The sequence below is a fragment of the Gallinula chloropus genome (assembly GCF_964237585.1).
Source record: "Gallinula chloropus genome assembly, chromosome: 11".
In the NCBI taxonomy this organism is placed as follows: domain Eukaryota; kingdom Metazoa; phylum Chordata; class Aves; order Gruiformes; family Rallidae; genus Gallinula; species Gallinula chloropus.
In genome coordinates, this window is record NC_140096.1 from 7066014 (window position 1) to 7089983 (window position 23970).

General features: G+C 45.5%; 1 protein-coding gene across 1 annotated transcript in view; it reads right to left on the reverse strand.

Annotated features, from left to right (window-relative positions):
* Positions 1–8981: 8981 nt before the first annotated feature.
* CAPN6 (calpain 6) overlaps positions 8982–23970 on the reverse strand; it is a gene marked incomplete at both ends in the record, with an annotated part of 49202 nt that continues 34213 nt past the window's right edge. The window contains 6 exons of the mRNA XM_084269086.1: positions 8982–9164; positions 10636–10772; positions 17490–17611; positions 18271–18473; positions 20210–20332; positions 23751–23946. Coding sequence (XP_084125212.1) covers positions 8982–9164; positions 10636–10772; positions 17490–17611; positions 18271–18473; positions 20210–20332; positions 23751–23946 — 964 coding nt within the window. The remainder of the gene's footprint in view (positions 9165–10635; positions 10773–17489; positions 17612–18270; positions 18474–20209; positions 20333–23750; positions 23947–23970) is intronic.

Sequence of the window (23970 nt, forward strand, 5' to 3'; positions counted from 1 at the left end):
TGACAAGGAGCAGCTGAAGGACCTGGGATTGTTTAGGCTGGAGGAGGTTGAGGGGAGACCTGATCACTCTCTGCAGCTACCTGAAAGGAGATTGGAGGCAGGTGGGAGTCGGTCTCTTCTCACAAGTAAAAAGGAATAGGACAAGAGGAAACAGCCTGAAGTTGTGCCAGAGGAGGTTTAGATTGGATGCAAGGAGCATTTCTTTACACAAAGGGTTGTCAAGCATTGGACCTGGCTTCCCAGGCGAATGGTGGAGTCACCATCCCTGGAAGGACTTCAGATGTGTAGATGTGGTGCCTGGGGACATGGTTTAGTGTTGGGCTGGGCAGTGCTGGGTTAAAGGTTGGGCTCTTAAAGGTCTTTTCCAACTAGGTCTGTGTTAGTGGTATTTTATTAAAAAAAATTATATAAAAAAAATGTTATCAAAAACCTGCTGTCAGCTCTTGCAGACTGAGGCTACAGGACTTTAGCTACTACTGGTGTTAAGCTGCTAATGCTAAATGAGACTACACAAGCAAATACAGCTAATCACATGTCTTCTGTAACACTGCGGGAGGACGTGTATGAGCTGTGAACGTGAGCACTGGTTGTCACCTCCCCTCTGTCCTTCACTCCTTTCAGGGGCTTGACAAGAGAGAAATTTGGTTTGGTTTGTTACCTCTCCCAGGCCTTGCTCTTTCCAGCCTTGATACTTGGCTGATTTTGTGCCTCTTGCTGTGCTGTCTGTTCTTCCTGTGCTCGGTGGCTGCTAACCCAGACAGACTGTAACTCGCTCTGGAGCTCCTCATTCCTCTGCCCTCTGAACCTACAGTCTTTGTCACTCTGTGAGCTCGGGCTGGAGCAGGAGTGACCAACCCCTGGTTTGTGCATAACCGCCTCAAAGCCCAGGGCCTGGCAGCACTGGGGCTCCCAGCTGCCACAGGCAGCTGGTGCAAACATGAGGGAACAGTGACAGATTTTGAAGTCAGAGCCTGCTGCTGCTGCAGGCTGGCTGTGTCAGTTGTCCAGCACAGCTGTAGGCTTGGGGCTCAGGTACCGGTGCTGCTGCTCCTCCCACTGAAGTCAGCAGGAATTTAGTGGTTGGCTTCAGGGTGCTTCCTAAGCGGGTGCTTATTAGGACCCTGGGTACCAGGGGCCGGAGGTGTCCCCTCGGGTGAGTGGGTGCAACAGAGCTGCCCTCCTTTCTCATTCTCCATCACGCAAAGCTGCCCAGGTCAGAAGTGAGCCAACACAGCAAACACGGAGCATGCCAGTCTCCCACGTCCACGTCTGCTGAGGCTTCTGACTTGTGAGCTCAAGGTGCACACAGACAAGTTGCTTTAGTGTCACGCTCTGTGTATTAGTGTTAAGCAAAGCTGCTCAATCAGTCTGTAGCACAGCAGCGGGGAAGGAAAAGCCTCTTGGCTCTTCAGGCATGACTCTCACAAGCTGCAGTGTCTGCCCTAGTAGGTAAGGAAGTGGAAGGGGAGCTGCTCTAGCTGGGAACTAGGAGCAAAGGACTGCACACGCAGTAGCCCCCAGTGAAGAGACCACCTCCTTGGGCAGAGCCCACGTCCAGCGGCCACCCTGGGCGTTACTCTGGCGCACGGGTGCTGTGTCTGCACTGCAGATGCTGTGTGTGCAGCGGTACGTCCCAGGAAGATCTGCAAAAGAATTCTGCAACTCTTGGCTGGATCAGGATGAAACCGATGCTAAACTCCAGTTTAGTCTGAGGCACCAGTTTACACCTACACTGGTGTCTGCTAGATTATTTTTTTTATTATTTTTTTTTCTTCAGGGTATCCAGACAAAAGCAGAGGAGGAGCCTACATTTTCATTGTTTATGGGAAATGTATCTCATTTTGCTGTACATTCCTTTTTTAGGATGTGTTATCTGTTTAAAAGAAAAAAAAGAAAAACAGAAAAAAAGAAAAATGACAAAAACAAAAAACAAATGTGTAGTGAAAAATCTTCTGTAACTTTGGATTAAGAGGTAACTGATCTTTTTAAAGAGAACTAAGTTATTTACTTTGTAAATGTGCTGATGGCATGGATCCATCTTACTGACCTCAGCATCCTTTTTTTTAAGATTTTTTTGGGTTTTGTTTCCAATATTAAGTTATTTTAAATTGTGGTTGAAGCAATAGAAAATTGAAATATGGATTGTGCATGACTGTGTCTTGAGTGTAAAAATATTGCAGTTTGAAACTTGGACCTAAAGTATTGCAAATAAAAGTTATAAATACCGAGGGCGTGTGGGAGTGCGGCTGTTCCCGGGGGGCGGCTGGTGCTGCTGGGTGGAATAGGCTCAGGGCTGGCGGAAGTTACACCAGCCTTGGTGGTCTGACAGTCAGAAAGCCTTCAGCTGTAGGTGTGCTTGTAGCTTTGTCCTATGTCACTATCACATCTGTGATGTCATGAAAGGAGCTGACCTGAGCAGAGCGGGGAAAGGTGGTGCAGCTCCTTAGGCAGCTGTCTAAGCCGCAGTCTCCAGAGCTGGCTTTGTGCCAGTCACCTATAGGTGTATATATGTACCAGTACCCCCAAGCAGGTCTGTAACTAACAGATTGTATATGTGCATTTTTCAGTGTGTAGAGAGCGACCCTTCTCTTTGTAATAGCAGCCTCTGTGCAGGTGTACACAGCCAGCCTCGCTACAGCTACCACAGCAGATCACATATATTGTAACTGTATAAAAATGCATAAACACACCTAAACCCATTGGTGTAAAAAAAAAAATCCTCTATTTCTTTACTCTGACTGGCAAGAGAGCGGTGTCACTGCGTACTGGAAGTTGTGCCGTGTGTGTATAACGTTAATACCACTGTAACACCAACAACAGAAGTACAGGGTGAGGGAAAGAGCATCATATGGTTACAGAGGGGGGCCGCAGAGACTCCCTTGTGCAATGACCGTGTGAGCCTGGCACACACACAGTGTACGTGTATTTTAACTCTAAATCTGTCTGTATCTTTACAGCAAGGACAGGCCTTATGTGACTGTATAGCTCAACTCCAGCCCTATACATCTATCACACACACACATAGAACAAGGCGTTTACAGCGCTGACCAGGCTCGTGCTCTGGCTATACTGTAGCAGAGGTGCAATTTTATAAAGACGGTTATATAAACGTATAGGTGAGACCCTTAATGCTCTCCCCCATGAGCTATTCATATATGCATTTTATATGTACACCTGCAAATACAGTGAGAGCCTCAGAACTCTACAGTGCACTCTTTCTAGCTATATGTATTATACATTGTATATACCATCATTTTATAAATATGTATAAAACAGTTTTTTCTTTATGCATATATAGAGCTCTATATAGCTATACATACACGTATTAATATAGGCACCTACCTACATATAAATATACAGTATAGTGTACAGACAGACTGTGGCTTTATAGTTCTATGCTCACTCTGTGCATATATATTTATTTGTAGACTATATACACACAGGCAGAGACCATTATGTAACTATATAATGCTCTCTCCCAGAAGTATTTATATGTATTACATGTATATAGAGGCATTTATAGAAGTACATACCATTATATATATATATAAAATGCAGTTATACAGTGTATATATACAATATGGAGAGTGTGCCTTATGGGACATGTCAGCAAATGTATTTACACACCCCCCACACCAGTCAGTGTGCACTAGTGCTACAGATGTACGTGTGCTCTAGTCTGTATGTAGCCAGGGAGAGACGGGGGGCGGGGCGGGGGGGGGGGGGTTGATGCACATGAGTGTGGGCACACACATAAGCAGGCAGCAAGAGTGAGAGTGTTGTGTAGCTATAGAAGGGTCTTTACCTGTGCCTGGGTGTACATACTGGGGGGGTGGGGGTGGGGTGGGTGGGGAGACCCACATCTCTGCCCATGGCTATGTGTCTACTGTGTGGGTCTCAGCTCAGCATGTTGAGACACCCCACACCCCCACACCACACCACCCCCCACACCCACACACACCCCTCCTATAAATGTTACACACTATTATTACATAGTATACTATATCCCCTATAAATTATACTAAAGATCCTTCAAACACACCCACACGTGTGTGTTCATGGTCACAGCCCTTCATACATTTGCTCTAGCCATATATAAATATATAAAATACACAAATGACATATATATTAAAAATAAAAGTATTTTAATGTATAAAAGTATTTTGAATATACACATACCTGCATATATTGGAGCAGGAGAAAGAGACCCTTCTGTAACTGTGAAAGTCTCCATTTCATACACAGCTAGATTTAGGTATGTGCATAGAACACAGATACACAGACCCACAGCCCTTCATACAAATACTTAACGCTCGATATTCTACACATGTATATAGAATCCCTTACAAACCATCTCTACCCAGCCATAGATCTATAGGTGCACATGTGTACATATATATTTTTCAAACATAGGAAAGAACTCGCAGACACCTTCCAGGTCTCTGTCACTATCCAGGCGTGTTACATTAATGGATCTGTACAGCTACACAAATGAGCTACCCCCTCGTATAACCAGACCCTTGGACACCTCAGTCACACCCACACCCCCCACCCCACCACTCCCACCCCCTCCCCACACACACCTGCCAAGACCAAGGCTTAAAGGAGGAGCCATTAAAATTACAGCCCCATCAGTGGTACCTCAGCCCCTGACCTCCTCCTTGGGGCCACCACAAGTAAATGAAGCACATGGTTGGGAGAAGCCAGCGTGGAGCCAGCAAGGGCAAGTATTACGCTTGACAAACGCTGTCACCTTCTATGACAAAGTAACCTGCCCAGTTAAAGTGCGGTGAGCAGGGACACTGGCAACTTGGATTTCTTCAAGGCTTTAGAAGAGCTCACCCCCCACATCCTCCTAAAGAGCCTGATGCATTAGGGTCCAGGCAATGGGCCATGAAGTGGATGGAGGGCAGGGGCTGTGGGCTGGCTGAGAGGCTGCACTCAGCAGATGGTGATAAATAGCAGCGTCCAACCCGTCACCAGTGGGGCTCTGTGGGATCAATTAGCCCAACACTAATATAAGTGATCTAGATGAAGGGATAAGGTGCACGCTGATGTAGTTTGTGGATGATACCAAGTTGAGCAGGGAAGTGGATGCGTTGGAAAGGGGCCACCCTGAAGGAAGGGCTGGCTGGGCTGGGAGAGCTGCTAACAACAGCCTTACAAAGCTCGATGCAGCCACGTGAGGTCTCGCACCCGGGAAAACATAACGCAGGAGCACAGGGCAGGCTGAGGGGGGGCTCTGTGGAAAGGCACTGGAGGGTCCTGGTGGACACCCACCGCAAAACGCGTGACCACGTGTCGCTGCGGCACAGCGAGCCGGCAGCACCCGGGCTGCAGCCGGACGCCGTCACCCCCTCGGCGTGACACCTGTGCACGGACACGCAGAGCCCCGCTCCGGGGGGGGAGCGGGCGGCAGGAGGAGCCCGCGGTGCCCCACAGCCCCGTGCGGAGCCCCGCAGCCCCGTGCGGTGCCCCTCAGCTCCGTGCGTCCGCACCCAGGCGGGGTCCGGTCGCCGCTGCAGACCCCGCCCTGAGGCCGCCCTCGGCCCCTCGGCCCCGGCCCTTCCCCTCTCCTCCCGCCGCGCGGACATGGCGGCGACCCCCGAGCGGGCCGGGCGCGGGGCGCGGGCGCCCCCTAGCGGCGGCGCGGGGGGGCTGTCAGCGAGGCGCTGCGGTACACGAAACGTCACCCGGGGTCACCCCGCGGGCTCCCGGGCCGAGCCCCGCTGCTCCGTTAACCTCTCGCCGCGAAGGGAGCCCGGCTGCTCCTGGCTGCAGGGTTGAGAAGCGACAGGGCAGGGGGAGGAGCACCCTCTACACCAACAACTGGCCGCAGCGTGACGAGCCGTCTCAGCGCGGGCACAAGCAGCCCGAAAGCTGAGGGTAAGAACCAAGAGCCTGAGGCAACACCGGCACCCTCGGGGTTGGCATCAGCTACCGGCCACCCTACTGACGAAGCCCAGGAGGGCTCCGGCTCGCAGGCTCGGGCCTGCTGGGGGTCAACGGCCCCAACAGCTGCTGGAAAAGCTGCCCAGGGCGCTGTAGGCAGTCCTGGAGGACATGGCTGATGGCTTCTTCAGCCAGGTGATAGACAACCCTACCATGGGGGATGCAATACCGGACCAGATGGTTCCAATGCAAGCGAGCTAGACAAGAAAGGTGGAAGGAGAAGCCTCTGTCCAGCAGCACAGCCAGTCCTGTGCCCAGTTCCTGCCAAGGGGCAAGTTCTGCCTGTTCCAGCCACTTCCAGAGATTAATAAATGCAGAAGTGCAGACATTCTGCTTGGTCTCGGCATGCCTCAGCCTCACACAGCTACCAGCACTGGGCTGCAACACCCTCAGGACCACACTGAGAGCTCCACTTCCAGCCTGGCCAGCACCAGTGTTCAAGGGCCCCAGTCCCTGTACCACAAGGACAAACTGTATCAATGTCTTGAGCTGACATCATTACCAAGGCCTAAGAATCATCACTTTTACCCCACTCTGACTTCCCTCTTCACCAGGCCACACACAATAAAGAATTGCTGGTCAAGCTCCCTCTGCCCCCTGACGCTGGGGAGGGCCCTACACAGATGCTGGTGGGGTGGCTGTGCTGGGAGCTAGAGTCCGGGGCTGTGGGGCTCATAGGGAACAGCCAAGTCCCCCCATTCCAACTAGGGAATGAGATGATAGCACTGTGCCCTTGATTTGCTCAGACAAAGCCCTCAGATCTGGCAAATACTGGGGCAGGGAGACACAAGCCTCTGGTTTCCTGCTGGCTGCCTCAGTTTGCAGAAGGGAAAGCAGGGTGCTGTCTCTGAGAGGAACTTCTTCAGGCTAAACACTGACCCAAATCAATCAGCTGGCCAAGCCAACCCCTCCTTACTGCACCCATCGCATACGGAACAGGCCCTGGAGAAAAGTCTGTCTGAAACAGGGGTTATATGACATGACCTATTCTGCTCTGCCTCAGTGTGCTCTCCTGCACACTTTGCTGCCCTACAAATTGCAGCATGGGGCTTTAACTATGCTGGAACACCAGCACAGTGCTCTACACCCATATGGCAAAGGTATGCAGTCACCCAGCATGCCACACTGCTGAGAAACAGCTATGGTGGCAAAAAGCAAAGCAAACAGATCTTAGTGCAGGGCTAGGACAGCACAGAGTGAGCTGCAGTCCCCCTGTGGCTTCCCCAAGCCCTGGTCTCTATGACACAGTTGATGGCTTTTAAGAAAAGCCCTGCAGTTTACAAACATATCTGAGAGTCAGCAAGTCTGAAGCTGGGACTTTACAGAGAAGAATTACACTTGCCTGTGGGGCTGTCAGCCACACACAGTTCCCATCTGACAGACACTCTGCATGTGAAATGGCAGGAGCCCAGGCTGTTTACAGAGCGCTGGATTTAGGTGCTCGGTACGTGCGAGCTGATGGCCGTGTAATAGTGTTCAGAGCCTTATGTTCCATCTCCAACATGCCAGAGAAAGCATTCTCCTGCCACAGCAATAATCCTTCTGGAGCACCAAGATGATTTCAAAACCTTTTGTGAAAACAGAAACTCTACTGAGAGACATTTTATAAATTATAAAAATTGCACAAAATGGCTGGGGTGGTGAGGAGGAGCACAGGAACACACAGTGCCTGGCTGTGCCAAAGGGAGAAGAGTCATCCTTCAGCTTTGCTTTCAAGACCAGAATTTGCATGCATATAAAATCCATTTTTGTGATGTCCAACTCAGTGAGCCTCTTACACTGCCAGAATCCCTGCACAACTTGACATCACAGAAACACCTGCTGTGAGGAAACACCACCCTTGGGCTATAGGCAACAGTTAAAAGAAAGTTCGTAGCAGAACCTGCTTTGAAGAGAATGTGAAACAATACCTGTCCTCCATTACACCCAAGTTAAACCTCATGAAAGACATCAGCTCTTTCAGCAATGAACCCATGAGAGTGAATTTTGGGAGCAAAACCTGATACCTGCCAGGGCACAGCAGCTTTGTTTTCCCAACCCACCCTGTCCTGAGCTAATTTTGTCCTCTTTCAGTCTGGTGCTACCCATCACATCTAATGAAGCAAAGGGAGTGTTACTCCATTTTTAGCATCATGTGGATTAAACAAAGCCTCCTTAGCAAGGAGGAGGCTCCCACTACTGAATTTGTCCTCTGAACAAAACCACATCTGAACTGTGAGGTGCCCTTCTCTTGGCCAGAGATATCAATTTGTGAGTCATCAGCTTGAGGTGGAAAATAGAAGAATAAGTCAATCCAAGAGCCTTTATGTGGACAAAGCTCTTATTTGCTGTGGTGTTCAAATAGGCACTGCCCTTCTATTTTAATGTTGCCCTGACATGCCTGGTCTTAAGGCTATGCCCTATGCCTGAACTTCTTGAGTAATGACATTTTCGCCAAGGAACAGGAACATTCATCAAGAAATTTATATCTCTATATAGAGGAAAATATAATCCAATCAAAGCTTTAAAAAATGAAAATCCCCCTCCCAAGTACAGCCTGGCAGTGAACAAGGACTGAGCAGTGTGAATCCTTGTGCTCATCACCCCACTGACCTGCTGGGAGGTGATCGTGGAGCCGCAGCCATTCCTGCCTGCATCCAGTCCCACTGCTAAGAAGAGATGAGGACATGCTGGGAACCTCTGAGAACAGGCACATGTGCTTCCTGCTTACGTGCTGAGAGCTCCTGAAAGATGCTGCTGGGGAAGATGGTCACATCTTAATGAGTCTATCTGCTAACATTTAGTTTGGACCCTCTTCTACTGTATTTGCTGTATCATGAAGGTATATGTGTATATATGAGTATTTTCCCCCTCTTTAAAAGCCTCTCTCCCCATTATCCATGATAATGGGGAGAGTTAGAGGGCTTTTTCTTTTTAAAGCGATTATGATTATGTGCAACCTTTGCTCCCGAGTCATTCACACAGAAAGCACAGACAAGCCCCCCTGCTGTGAGGTGACAGCTCTGTCTGACTCTGCGGGGCTTTGGTATTCATAGCTCCACGAGGTCATCGCTGGAAAAAACCCTGACGGTGATGTGACCTGGCACCTCGGCTGCTTCTTGGCTGCCTCTCCCTCGGAGCTGCAGAGTCTGCTGTTCTCTGGGGTCACTGGGTAAAGCTGCCAGCACCGCCTGTCCGAGGAACTGGTCACACAAGATGTTGCTGTTCCAGACCTGGAGACAAGGGAACAGAAATAAACCTGGCTTAAGCAGCGCTTCTCTCACACTCCACCTGAAAGAGTTGTGCTGGGGTGGGTGTCACCCCCATTAACCCCTTGAAAAAGCAGTTAGGAGGAGGCGTACATCTAAATTTAGCTGATTGTCTAGAGACGTGTGGGAGATTCTGGATTTGCATGCTCATTTACATACACTATGCAAATAAGGAGCTAAATGCGGCTTTTTACTTTCTAGGTCACAGCCTGCCTAGAAAAGGAATAAAAATTACCTGTTTGAGCTCATCAGCAGTAAAAACCTACGTGCAATCAGCTGCCTGTGCCCACTGCCTGCTTGCACTCACCTCTGCAGCGCCTGCTGCTTCTCTTCTGTTACAGCCAGGTCCGTGCTGCTACAGCAAGGCACAGCAGTGGCTTGGTGCATGGCAAGCAGCAGCTGAAATGGGGTTAACAGGGGGGTTTGCCACTAGTCTCACATGCCAGTCTTTGTTTGGTCTGTGAAGTTCATTGGTATCTAACTTCCAGTGATCCTGGAACAGTCAAAATGTTTGAGCTGCATGCTGTAGAGAGATGGGGTGAGGTCCCATGTGTATATCAGATCTTTACTAAGGATTGTAAAGATTGCAGTCCCACACATGCCAAGAACACTGGCCATGTTCCATCTGCTATTTTATTGGCTTCCTCTAATCCATTCCTGTAGTCTGTGCTTTGGGAGATAACACCCTCCTTCTATTTATAGTATTTGTAGAATATACCTATTAGTTCAGATGAGTACTAGGGCACAGGAGTACCAAACACAAGGGCTGTGTTAGGCAGGGAAAAGTCAGAAACATATCCCTTCTTGCAACAGTGCTATAAAGCTATTTCAGTTTCTGGGACTTACATGCCACAGCGAATTGACTCATAGGTTCCTTGTAAGATCTCCCTGCACTGATGTGGAAGACAGTCCTTCACATTTTCCTAATACTAAACAACTGTGTGTAGCAAACTGAACTGCTGTTCCACTCTCCCAAAGTTTTCCTGGGCTGCCTCTTCTAAATACCAAGCTCTGTTTCTCCAGGTAGTGCTAAGGTAAACGGTGCAATCTAGTGCTCACAGGACTAGAATTGAAGGTAAAACCCCTCTTAATAGTAGCCTTAGCTTTGGTTTTATTTCAAACACTGACCCTGGACAAGTCTTGGCTTTTCTTTGTCTCTGTTTCGTCAGGTACCAAGTGAGGCAAAAGGTGTAAATTCCTCAAAGCCCAGGATTGAAATATGTCTTCTGATCCCTAAGTGTCACCAGTTGCTGTTTTATAGGAGAAACCTAGACTACAGCATCAGTAGAGCAGCTGAATAGCTCCAGGCATAGACCAATAAGGAGAGCAGAGGTTCTAGCATGCCTGTCCTGCGAAGAGTAAACACGTGTCAACCAGTGATGCTGCTGTGCTCCCCTACCTGCCTTTAGCTGCCCACCTGTGTGGTGTAACTCACCTGGATAATGACAGGACTGTCAATGCTTCTTTTGTAGAAAATGGCTTGTGCGTGGAAGGTGGCGCTGGTTGTATCATGCTGCACAGAGGAGCGCACGTTTTGGTTCTCACACTTGATCACCACATAGGGATCTGCTCCTAAAACACAATCAGCACAGAATGGCAGCTGAGACCTGCCCAGAAACCAGCAGAAGCAATCCCCTCCTGTGCCTGGCAGCACCAGAGCACATCACATCCTCTGCTAGCTGCCCATCACCAGCAGAGGTGAAATACCCTGTTCTTGTAACAACTGGAGGCTCACAGCTGGACACCAAGTACTATGTGCTGTGAAACCAGCTCACTTCTTGGTTGGGATTGTGATTTTTGCACGTTTCCTTGCTGTGCATCCTCTGTGCTCCTCTAACAGTAAGTCTTCAAAGTGAAACTGTAAGATCCCCCCAACTGCTCTAGATGTGAGTGCCAAAATGCATCTGTGGATACACAGACTGACACGTAGTTCTGGGTGCCTGGGCCAAAAGGGAGGGGGAAAACTTTTCACCATCCACAACTCCTCTACAGTTCCTGTCCTTGCCCTCCACAGAACTGCATTTAGATCACTGACTGCACATCTTGGTGCTCTCCTTCAGACAGTTTCAAAGTGCCATCTACTGTATCCTGATACAAGTATTAGTGTTAGGAGGTTGTTTCAAGCAGTTTCTCTTCCAGAAAGTAAAATATTGTCAAAATGCAAAAGGAATTTGTAGGACTGCACTGATTTCAACAAAGTTTTCTGTGGGAAAGTGTTAAAGCAAATCCTCTCCAGTCTCTCACTTCATTCCCATTATGATTTCTTTGTTTTGGATCGATGTGATTTTAAAGTCTGCAATCACAACATGTTTGTGTGTACTGTAGGGCCCAGTCAATGTTTTAATACAGAAATCATTCAACATTGTAGAAATGCTTTGCTGTTTTTACACAGAACATTCTTCCTTTGTTATAACTGTTGGTACTTCCCATTTCAATAGGGAGCAAGAACCAATTCCTGAACACCTGTCTTTATCTTCAAATAGACTGGCAATTCCGTTTCTTAATTAACTCTTAATTAAACACAGGCACTACTATTTTTTGGTATTCCAACATAACCTTTTCTGTCTGTTCCTATTGTTAATCACAGCATATCTTTTTCCACACTTTGCTACCTTTTAGATATGTATTGTAAACAAACCCACAGAATGTGTGGAAGCCCAAGTCAGGCTGGTGATCGTTTCTTACATACATTTCATCATCATCTGCTTGCCAGTGTTGCTGCTGGAAGGACAGCTGTGAGGCTGCAGAATTTTAAGGCAACTTTTGTATTTTAACAATTCATACCCAGGATGATTTTCCTCAAACACATCACTCGTGTGCAGGACTGGATACCAATATCTCACACAAACAAATCCTCTAACAGCTACACCCCAAACAGGAGCTACTTCCACTTGGGAAGAAGACAGGGATTTTTCCCTATCTGTGGTTACACCTGGCCAGACAGTGATAGGCCTGTTACCCTGACAACATCTCACACTTCCTACAGCAGGTAGCAGTATATTGGCTTTTCTGATAGGCAATTACTTTCTGTGTCACTGAATGTGTGGATTTAGCTCTGGGGCATGGGGTGGCACCATGCTGTGTAATCAGTGATGGAAAAGCTCCCCCCTTTGCAAAGAGATTTGGAAAATGGATCTGAATAAAATGGGGTCTTGCATGAAATGGTGTCAACTACTTTAGCCGAAGGCAAAGAGCAAAGCAACATCTGATCATTAACAGTAATTAAGAGATAAAGGGCATAAGAAGGGGTGGGGAAAGGACACAGCTTAGAAAGGTAAGGGGCATATGTGCTGGGGGAGGGAGCTGTTGGTGAAGGGACATGCTAAGTGAAAGGGAAAGGAAAGCTATCATTTGAAGAAACAGATTCAAACTCTCAGGAAGAGGTAGGAAAAAAGAGAGAGGTAGAAGAGGAACATGAAAGGCAGTCACTTATATTAGGAGGACTGGCTCCAATTCCAGAACAAAAGACAGACATGGGAGAGCTGCACTTGTGACAAGGGATGCTCCCAGTGACAGCCCAGTTCTCTGCAGGTCTGTGCCTGGTTTATGTACAGCACAAAGACAAGGTAGAGAAAGCTACTAATGTGAAAAAGCAAAATCCTGGTGTTTGCGTGAGCTGGGAATGGAAACAACAGGAGCTGCTGTCCTGGCAACTGCTCTGGCAGTGGACTGAGGTCTGGGTCAGCTGTCAGGCACACAGACTACTCGAGCTATGTGTATAAACAGCTGTTCCATCTCAGTCCTATGGCCATGCTGCTGATTTGAGAAGTTGTATGAAAGGGCAGCACAAAAGAAAAAGTAGAAAACTACAAAAGTCAGAAACACTTGAACAGTAATGACATTTCTAAAGCTTGAAGAATTTTATGCAGTCTAAGGCCATTTTTAATTTTTTTTTTGAGATCCAGACTGAGGATCCAACATCCACATCCCTCAGCACTGTACCAAACACAAAAGGCCTCACATCTCTGAGAAATTTTTCTCAAGAATGTTCCCACTCTTCTCCAGCTAGACCACTCTTATGGGTAGGTGAAGAGCTCTGACCAACTGTCACAGGCAAAAGGCACAGGCCAAACAGGGCAGACAGGGTGCTGAGACACAAGCACTGCCTTGGGAATTACCACAGGTTGTTTGCCTTTGGCCTTTCTCATGTGATCTCTCTTAGCTTCTCCTGCAATACAAATAATAAAAGGGAGTCTTCCCACTACTGTCAGTAAATCCTCCCCCCCTGCCACCCCCGCTCCATTTTCTTTCTCTCTGCCTCCCCTCTCATGCTTTGACTGGATATTTACCAGCTGCTTTTTCCCTTCTCCTCCCATTCCTATTTCTCAGACTGCTCCCAAGACAACTGCCATTAGAGGTACCAGATGCACTGCTTACAGGGTATGTCCCACGCCAGGACTCACAATACCTACTTTAGAAAAGCAGTGGAGAAAGGCAATTAAGCATGCAAATTAGACACGGAATTTCAGTGGAAAGGCTTAAAAATGCAAAAGGTGATTTGCTCTCAGAGATAAACTTTTGGGAAAAAAACATGACAGACACTAGGCAATTCTTAAAACAGGCTTGGGAATGAGAGACAGAAAATCTCCAAGCTTCCTCATCTTCCCACAAACCTGTGCCTGTGCTTGGCTCACAGACAGTTGGATCAACGTCAGAAAAAGCTAGCTTGGAGAGAGGTCCTTTGAAGAGAAGCAGCCTGTATGCATTCACAATTGAGTCTGGGCAGCTAGGTTCAGCCAATCCTTGTGACAACAGCAAACTATCCTTTTTTTTTTTTTTTCCAGGTAGGACAATGGATTGAAGACAGCAGCAAGGAGGAGCTTTCCAATAAACATTTAAAATAGAGATTAAACAACCTTCCTCTGGCAGGGAGCAGGGCTCTGATGACAATCAGCTCGTGCTATGCAATCTTCATTCTCTTCCCATTTTAAGGTTGCTCAGAAATTTGTGCTAAGCACATCTCTCACCTGACAGTAATGGACTTATGTGAAGAACAATGTCTAAAATCTCTCTATCCTAGGTATACCGAAAAAAGGTGTCTCAATTCAGGCTACTCTTACTTTCCACACTGCATACCCTAGGGTCAGAGTATAGAGACATCCTGATGGTTTCAGGGCAGTTTGTCACAGAGATGTAATGAGGTGCCTCAGTTCTCAGAAGCTTCAGAATGAATCATAACCTCCTCCTTCATCCTCAAGCTTTGTCTTCTCTCTGTGCTAAGGGATGATAGCGACAAGGCAGACATGTGGCTGGAGAAGGCGGAATACAGCTGGCACATGACAGACTGAGCATAGGAAAAGCAGTAGCTTGGGAGCTGCAGATCAGAAGGTGAAGTTGTCAGGAAACCTGGTGAAATGCAGAGGGGCTAATCAGACACAGCAGCTCACATGGAAACAAGTTGCCAACAACCTTCCTACCAGAAAATGAGTAACCTTTGTTCGAGGTCCTCTTAGCAGCAGGCAAACACAACCACTTAATATACCTATTTTCTGCTTGAATAAACATATTGACTGTGCCTAACCTGAAAGGAAACCTCTACTTGTCACTCCCAATGGCAATTGCTGTGTGGCCTCTTCCCTCACAGTATTGATTAAACAGGAGTCTGCCATTGACTTTTAAATCTAATTGACATCAAGAAATGCTCCAGGATGATATTTTGGTCAACTCACTTCTGAGAAAGCTGTCCTTTTTCAAATGCCTGGCTGCTATTTCTCCTTGAGATAAGCATAGGAGAGGGTCCAGATGTAGATGCAGAGAAGCCAGAGAGGAGACAAGAAATGACAAGGAGATGCATTCTTTTGTGGCAGTATTAGGAAGCAGCCTTAGAATACAGGATATTTAATGTTCCTGTGCACATTACTTTCTAGTCTAAATTTACAATCCAGCCGGAAAGTGTGCTTCAAGGAATTTCTGCATCTATCCACACTTTTACTCTGCCAAAAAAAACCCCAAATGTGAGAAACATGTTTCATACTCAGCTTTTTACGTTACCAAAAATGGACTCTGGTATCAGTTGGGAACTTTGCCAAATTTCCCAGCAAAATGCCCTTAAAGGCAGACTGCCAGTTCTGGGCGTTATCATTGCACAGCTTAATTTTATTGTCTGGCACAAATGTCAGCAGTGCACATTTGGCTTAATTTATTTTTTTTATTTACACACTCTACCTACTTAATTTGTCAGAGGCTGCTATAAGATACGGCATTCAGGACGACAGCCTATGAATGTACCCTCTGAACTGGAGATACTTTACACAAGACTAATGAAAAGAGATTCAAACAGGGATTTAACAGCAGAACTCAAGATAATGGGGAAGCTACTGAAGTGAAGTAACTGAGCTCTCCTTCAGTGCCCCCTGAATGGATGAGATTTGGAACTACAGGCTGAAAAGAGACAAAAGCTTTTACTGAAAGCTTTATGTTAATAAAAAAGGAAAATATTCTAACTTTTTTGGTGAAGTTTTATCCAAAGTCAAACAGTAAGATTCATTTAGCCTTTGTGTTTAAATCTCCTTACATTTTTGGTGAATTTTAAAATGGCACATGGTTTCACACAGGGAAATGGAAACAGTTCAGAAGAAAATTGACAATGGCAGACTGTTTTTTTTTCAGTCACTTGGTAACTCAATACCAATTCACAAATAGCATCACTTGACCCAATTATGTATTTTTTCAGCAGATGAAATAATCAAGCAGAACTTTTGCTTAGGTTTAAACAGAAAATCTTTGAGTCCATTTCCTACTGATAGTTCCTCCCCCAGTAGGTTACATTTTCAGTTCTGACAGCATAATCCTCAGCCCAGCATTGGATGCTGAAATCGATGTAGAAGAAGATGCTTCAACTCAACCTGACCCTGTGTGGTAGTACTGGGTCCTAAAGGTATTTGGGCTATGCTATAGTTTATTACACATTGGTTGTAAGTCCAGTTTGTATATTCCTAGGAGCCTGTGTCACAAAGCACAAAACACAACCATGCATGCTGAGCTTGAGCCTGGCCCTTCAGCAGCTGCAGGCAATTTTTTTAATCATCTTGTTAAGACTGTAATCGTGCTAAGGATTGTGAAATGCTAAGGATGGAGAATTGGCTTTTATTGCTTTACTGCAGGGAATATTAGAGGAAAAAATGTTTATGGAATTTTAAAAGAAATAAAACAAACAACAACCCACCCTTAAAAATTAAAACGTCCTTTGCAGGGCAAACCCAAGAACATCCTGCCTCTTTTCAATGCATTGCCTTGCTGCTGTCACACACAGGCCCTTCAGACTCACCCACCCATTTTGCTTTGCTGAGAACGTAGAGCCATACTGGTTGTTTGGCTGAGGTGTTTGTAACTCCTTTTTTTCAGGAAAAGTACCAAGAAAAATGAACTGAATCAATTTTCTGTATCTCTTCCCTCCAACATTCCTGTCCCCCAAACAGACAACCAGACTTACACAGAAAGTGGCTTTCACAGTGCAAAGTACAGGCAGTCACCACTCGGCGCCAGGAATAACTATGAAAAGGGGACTGGAATAAAATTGTAGCCAGCTGGTGGGAGAAATTTTGCAGCTGCTTTGAGAGACTGAAGATGAACTGTACTGTGTCTCTGCTCCTTTGCTTTCTCCCTACCAACCACTCAGTGCCAGATGCATCTACCTTTTTTATTGCACTGGTCATGGAAAATGAAGGCTAACAGACGGAGAGTGGGAGTATGAAATGAGGAAGCAAATGACAACTGGACAAGTCTCCTAATTAACTGGCACCATTATGTGCCAGAAAGACATTTTTGCATCCTTCAGGACACTTCCTTTCATGTACAGGACACTGTACCCACACAAGTCATTTAACCTCTCCCTGTCCTAGTTTACCCAACTGAAAATGGTTGTTTGAATACCAAATCCTCCCTGAAGTGCTATTAAACTTGTGGTGATAAAGAACAAAGCGCTCTGAAGGCCGTGAATGACATTGCTGAGGTAAGTGTAACACACTACATGAGTCTGTGAGAGTCAGATGCCTCCCTGGATAATTCCCCTTTAGCAAACACATAGCCCTGAAAGGTGAATTTCTGACGAATCCCTGCTAAAAGCTTCTCAGGAGGGTCTGTCTACTACTAGATGACACGTAACTTCTTGCTTTGCATCATCTTACCCATCTGATCTCTCCTTTTGAGCAGATTTTACAACACGCTGAAAAAAATATCCCATAAATCTTGAATGTTTGGTTAAATTCCTATTGCTTATGTATCAACTCAAATCACCTTTAGAGGACTGAAAAAGCCCCTTCCACTCTTCCAGGCTTGCTTTAGACTTACCACCTGATCTGTCTTGCTTCTGTAAACCCTCTGCAGAGTGAACTTTGATTTGGGTGACTCTGCGTGGATAGCCACAAAGAAGACTCCAACATGTCATTTTAGGCTTATCTGCCTTCAGCTCCCTGAAAAATCATGGGAAAAGCAATTGAAGCAACAAATGTCAAGCAAATGTGGAAATTTGGCATTTTCAGAACATGAGACTTGTACTCTTTCCTCATCTAACGTTTTGGAAGTTTGTTGTACAGAAATGAGAGGCTTCATAAAGAACAACAGAGCAAAGCAGACCAAACCAAATTTATGTCATCTTTGACATGGCAGCAAAAGCAGTAGAAAAAAAAACCCAAACTTTTGATCATGGAAGACAATATCAAATCAAGAAAAAAAAAAATCAGCAGGCCTGATTTCACAAAACACTTGTTTTTCCCTCACAGACAACCACAATTTTCAAAGGAAATACTCAAAGAATTAAACAGTATCAACTGTAACTGCAAGCACCCGTGCTCAGTGTTCTGACCTAGAACTGGAGGCAACTACAAAAGACAAACTAGAAGGTCAAAAGACCAAAATGCATACTACGTCCTTAAGTAAAAATGTCCTGACCATGCACAAATTCTTAGTGAGCCATCTGGAGATTCATGGTGGTGGTTCTGACCACCTCAAGCACTTAGATCTGAAGCAATATGAGCTAGTGAGTCAGGGATATTTAAGGGCAAAAGAGGGAACCATTTCCAAGGAGGTGGAGCCAATGTTGGCAAGGAAAGATCTCATGAGTACAACTTACCTGAGTTTTGATGGCACATCTGTGAAGAGTCTCAGGATAAACTTTGTAGTGATGCCAGGATGATATGTTGTTGGGATAAGGATGTAGCGGCCTTGCTTAAGGATCCTCTTCAAGAACACAGTGCGTGTGTTCATGTACGGAGATGTGGCCACTCTCTCCTGCACAGTGAGCTTGTGTAGTCGATAGCTTCTGTTATCCTCCACCTACAGCCACAGAGAAGTATAGGGATTAATCATGGAATCTCAGAATTGGTTAGGTTGGAAAAGACTTTTAAGATCATCAAGTCAACCGTTATCCTGCCAAGTCCAGCACTAAAACGTGTCCCTAAGCACCACATCTACACATAATGTGAGGAGGGATCTCAGAGCTAACAGGCTTTCATGGGCAGAAAAGACAACATGCAATAAAGGAAAAAGGTTTAGCAAATGGTTTTTCATCCATTGAAGCTATGGCAGAGATAGTCCTGATGGGCAACCAGTGCCCCAAACGCTAGCGTGCACAGGCTTCCAAGCAGTGCTGTTCCGGGCTTCACTGCATCGGTATCTGCATCCCCTCAGTACAGGGGGAGGCCTGGGACTGGCAGAGACGTGCGTCCGCTCACAGAGCCACAGTGCTACTGCAGAGTTCTGAGTGCTTCTGGAGATGCGTAAACACTCCAGGGACGAGCTGAGCTATATGCTGCCATCTTAGATGACGCTGAGATTCATCTGCCTCCTTTCTCCATCATGCAGAGAGAGCATTCCTGTGTTACACAGCAGGCTGTCAATCCAGATGCACACAGCTGTGCTTTCATTGCCCTTTCCTGGATTCAAAAACTACATAACCATTTATGTTTTATTCTAAGCCTTGAAGCTGTGCTTAACTGTTAGCATCCTCTTCAGGGAACTGGTATTTGCCACAGCACAGTTAAAATATAAACAAGCAGCACCTTGGGGGCAACGAGAGCCCTATATTCTTTGTCTTTTAGTTCTCTTTGTCCTTAGATAATTTAGGCCTCCAAAGGCGTTTAGTCATGATGCTGAGGTTAGAAAAATTATTGAACAGAAATAAAGATAGAGCCCTGATACTTTTCTGGAGGTGTGATGAGCTTTTCCAAGCCTTACCAAGTCAGATATACAGACGTGAACAAGGCAAAGTAAATTATTCTCCTTTCTGTAACGGCACTTTGCAATATGTGTGGTCAACAGGTGGCTGTCCAATAAATGTGATGCAGATGTCAGTAGCTCTACCTGAGTGTTAAAAACTATTTTTTTAACGTAGGGACATAGACTCAGTGTAGTCCCATTAGCTACAAAACCAGCTGATAAGACAATGCCAATCCTCAGTGAAAAAGCAGAAGCACAGCCATGTCTAGCTTTGCTCCCCTTTCAGCCCGTACGTTTTTATCTTACTCAATTTGCCCTGGGAGTGCAATTAAATCACCAATTGGGATCCCTGTGGTTCCTTTTCACATATGCTCATTTCCTACTCACTACTCCCTCCAGCTTTCAAAAATACTTTTGACTCTTTTTTTTAAGTGGCAAAAGAAAAACTGCAGACTTTTCAAACTCATTTGCTCAGCTGCATTTACTGATGAAATGGAGGCAGGAGCCTCCAGTGAGGAGAAAAAAACCCCTCCATGTTTCAAGCATTACTTTTTTCTGTCTTTCTCTTCAAGGCTAGGGGTAGGAAAAACACTTAAAATTCTTTTGCAATAGAGAAAAATTACGGATGTTCCTTTAGTTCAAATAGAATTTGATTTAAACTAAATTCAACCTAGTTCAAAGAGTCTGTCTAATGTCAGCTCTGGTGACAGTGCAGTACACATGCAAAGCTCATGTTGAGAGGAGACCCGGAGCCCACTATGACAATCATGCCGCTCTCCAGCAAAGATCTCATTGCCAGGATGAAGCAGGACTGCTGAACAAGCTCTGAACCAGAAGCGCCTATGTCTGCCTACCTTGAATATTTCAAAGCCAATTGGGATGCTGTCTCCCTTCCCTTCTTTCTTGTATTTGCGGCGATCCTCCTGTTGTAATGAGACCAACACTTCATCCTCAGTCTTCTTAACATCAAAGACATACTAGTACAAGAGAGAAGAGGGGAAGCTGTTAGAATTAGGATGCTAAGTAGAAAGTCATCACCAAGGAAATATGTGTATATAAAGGAAGCAAAAGAAAATGTATTTGGAGTGGGTCAATTCTCCATACAGAATCACAGACCAGTTTGGGTTGGAAGGGACCTCAAAGCCCATCTAGTCCCAAACCCCTGCTGTGGACAGGGACCCTCCATTAGCCCAGGTTGTGCAAAGCTCCATCCAACCTGGCTTTGAACTCTGCCAGGTATAGGGTGTCCACAACTTCTCTGGTCAACCTGCTCCAGCACCTCATGACTCTCAGAGAATAATTTCCCAGCAATTCACAGCTAAAAAGTAATGCTAATAAAAAGGATCTTTAAACTACAAGTTTCAGAGACAATGAAACAGGTAATTCACAGAAAGGACACCATGAGACAGTATTACAAGGTAAGGGCTGAGACGGCAGAAAAGAACATCTCTGAAAGCAAAAGACAAAAGATTAAGTTTTATTTAGATATTATAAATAAATCACAAGTAAAACAATGGAGAAGAAAAAAAAAAGAGACAAAACAACAAAACCCAAACAAACTCCAGATAGAGTCTTTGATAATTTTAATCCTCCTTTTAACTTGAATATCTAAACAGGGCCCGTAAATGTCACACATCTCTATACAGGACTTGCAAATGAAGGAATCTTCCAAATTTTAGTTAAAAAACCTAAACCCCACAACTTTGTTCTGCACCTACGATTTCTATTTAATATAGGAATGACAGCAATGCTAATTCTGAACTTTCCCAGTTTTCCTGAAAGTCTTAAGAATATCCAGGGCTAATAGCTAAAAAGGGCTAAAGAGGACTCCTGCATCTTTAACATGCAAGTCTATTATCCAAACTATTTGAAGTAAACTTGAAACAACCTGAGTTTAAGATCAATCAAAGGAAATGATTGCAAGTTTAGGCAGTAGTTCCCATCTCAATAAATCAGACTTGAATTGCTTACATTATTGACTATCACTGCCAGGCCAGTTCACAAGTAAATATGTACCTTTTCACTAGACAAAAAAGGTCAGATAGGCGTTTCTTTATATGACAAGGAATTAAACACTCCAACTCATTCACTACTAGACACTCCTTTGTTTCTTTTGTGCATAGAGGGCAAATCTGAATTGTCAGAACCAGTGGAGGAGAAGATTACAGTATTTACACCAAGTTTAGACAGATGCTGTATTCTTCCAACCTCAAAAGCCTTTAAATGTGATGCAAAGAAATAAAAGCATAAAACTGCAGCAGTGCATAGCTGGGTACTACGTGCACCACAGGTTCTGATGTCAGCTGAAATTCTCTTGGCATAACAGAGGGGAATAGCACCAGTTCAATTCCTCCCTCCCTGCTCCTCCAAGAGCTGCTAAAAAGCGAATCCTTGCTGAGCTTTGCTCTGAAGTAGATACTGAAATTGCCTCGGTTATTGCTGTCGAATGATCCCCTCTAATGACTTCTCATCCCTCTGTGGTTACAGTACTGCAGAAGGCGGCACCATCCCATTTCCCATCCCTGACCCTTGCTGTCTCAGGCAGTGTCATACTCACATGGAGGAAACATCAACCTCTAGCAGAGCTCCCTGAGGCAGAGATGTATTGGAGAGAAAAATCAATACCTTCCCAAGCCTCTGGGCTTCATTAGTTGGTCATGGTATTTACAGACCAGATTGGCCTACAGAACTACTGGTTGCTGTTCTGGGCTGGTGGAGTTTTGGTGCAAATTCAGTGCTTCTTTGTACTCTTGTTTGTGTGCTGTATCAACATTGTGGCAGAGAAATCCCTCCTGAAGTGAGGGATTGTAAAGAGCCTCTGCAGGGAGAATCTAAAAAGCAAAATACAAATATGCAGCAGCACCTAACAAGGCACATGGTAATTCTTGTCCCTGCAGATGCAGGGTTACCTTGTCAGATGGCCTAGAGTGTTCTGGGGTAAATGGAGTGGTGGAAGGGGAACTGTGAGAGTGCAGGAGAGCTCTCTTGGTCTGACCAGAAGTATGCAACTGTGACAATCTTTGTTTTGATAACATTTCAGCTGTCCTAATGGGTAACAATCTGGAAATCAGCAAGTGACTGCAGGAATACATTTATTCTTGGCTTAAATTCCCTGATTTTAAAGAGACTGGAAGCGCCAATCCCTCTCTATACAGATACTTCCCAGGAAGTCTCAGTGTCAGGCATTTTACTCCAGAAGAATAGAGATTATCTGCAGACTGGGGTAGTATGTGCCGCACTAATTTGTAACAGCCCTAAGATAACATAAATGTGTTCCAGTATTGCTATTAAGAGCCTTTTAATCAACTAGCCTAGAGATAAAACTGGAATAAAATGAACTTCCATTGCATCAGGCATTGCACTCAACCGTAACGTGTATATTCTGTTCTCTGTGGCAGCTAAACACTTACAAATGAGACCCAGACAAGCACTTGGAATACATCCAGAAACATACAGGGGAATATCTGAATAAAATCACCCTCTGGAAATGAGGCACTAAGAGAAGACAGAGCAGTGAAAAAGTGTTTCTCCACCTATATGACAGAATGAGCTGGGAGTTTGACATTCACTCCCAGTCTGAACAGCAAAGGCTGCACTTCTCCAATATCCTGCTATGAAAATTGAGGGATAGAGACAGAAACCTCCTGCACAAGTACAGAGAAGCAGACTCAAGAACATCTTTAATTAATCCAAAGTGTGTGGTGAATTACAACAGAACAGAAAGGCCCATTTTCAAAGTATTAACTAAAGCAGTAGGTGCCCAGGTCTCAGTGACAGTAATGGAAGTTTTATGCCTGAATTGGCAGGCACTGGGATGAAAATGTACAGCTCTGAGAAGGGCAGGAAGGTGAGAACTGGAGGAAGAATGGATGAACAAATAACTCATATGGCTTGAAAGCTACCAGGTAGGGTGAGACCAGGAAAATTCTGCAATGCTGATCAGAGGGTAAGCTTGGGGAAGAGATTAGATACTTTCAGAATGTTAGATTAATGCAAAAGGATTAAATACATGCAAAGGGATGCTAACTAAATACAGTGGGCCAAATCATTGGGCTGTTTAAGGGTGTTGAGTGAATAAAGATGTCAGCAGAAAACCAGACTTGCTACCTTTCTGCATCTGGGAAACGGAAAGAAATCCAGGCAGTGCTTTACTAATGCTGGGGCTTCTGACTCAGCCCCAAACCCATCAGTCATAAACAAATTTCTAAACTCTTCTGAGAGATTTCACAGAAAGCACCAAAACTTGCAATGTACTAGCACTGTCCCAGAGGACAGACACTGGCAGTGAGATTTCTGTCAAGTAGTCAGTGCCAGCTCCTAAATAGGGTGGGTACTTCAGAAGCCCTAGCTAAAGTGGATACATTTGGATACATCATAAAATAAAGGGATTCCCACCTGGGGATTCTGAAGGAAGGTCTCTCTGTTATCGAAGCATCCACCAGAGCGATTGAGCAGGGGCTCTGAATTCTTTGTCCAAGTCCCTTGCATCATTTTCTTCTCCCAGGTCTTGTGGATACTGAAGTAGGAGGTATTCACAATCCAGCAGATGTCCACATCGGTGAAATTCTTACACCAGTCCTCAAATGTCATCCTATTCCATGAGACAGTGATACTC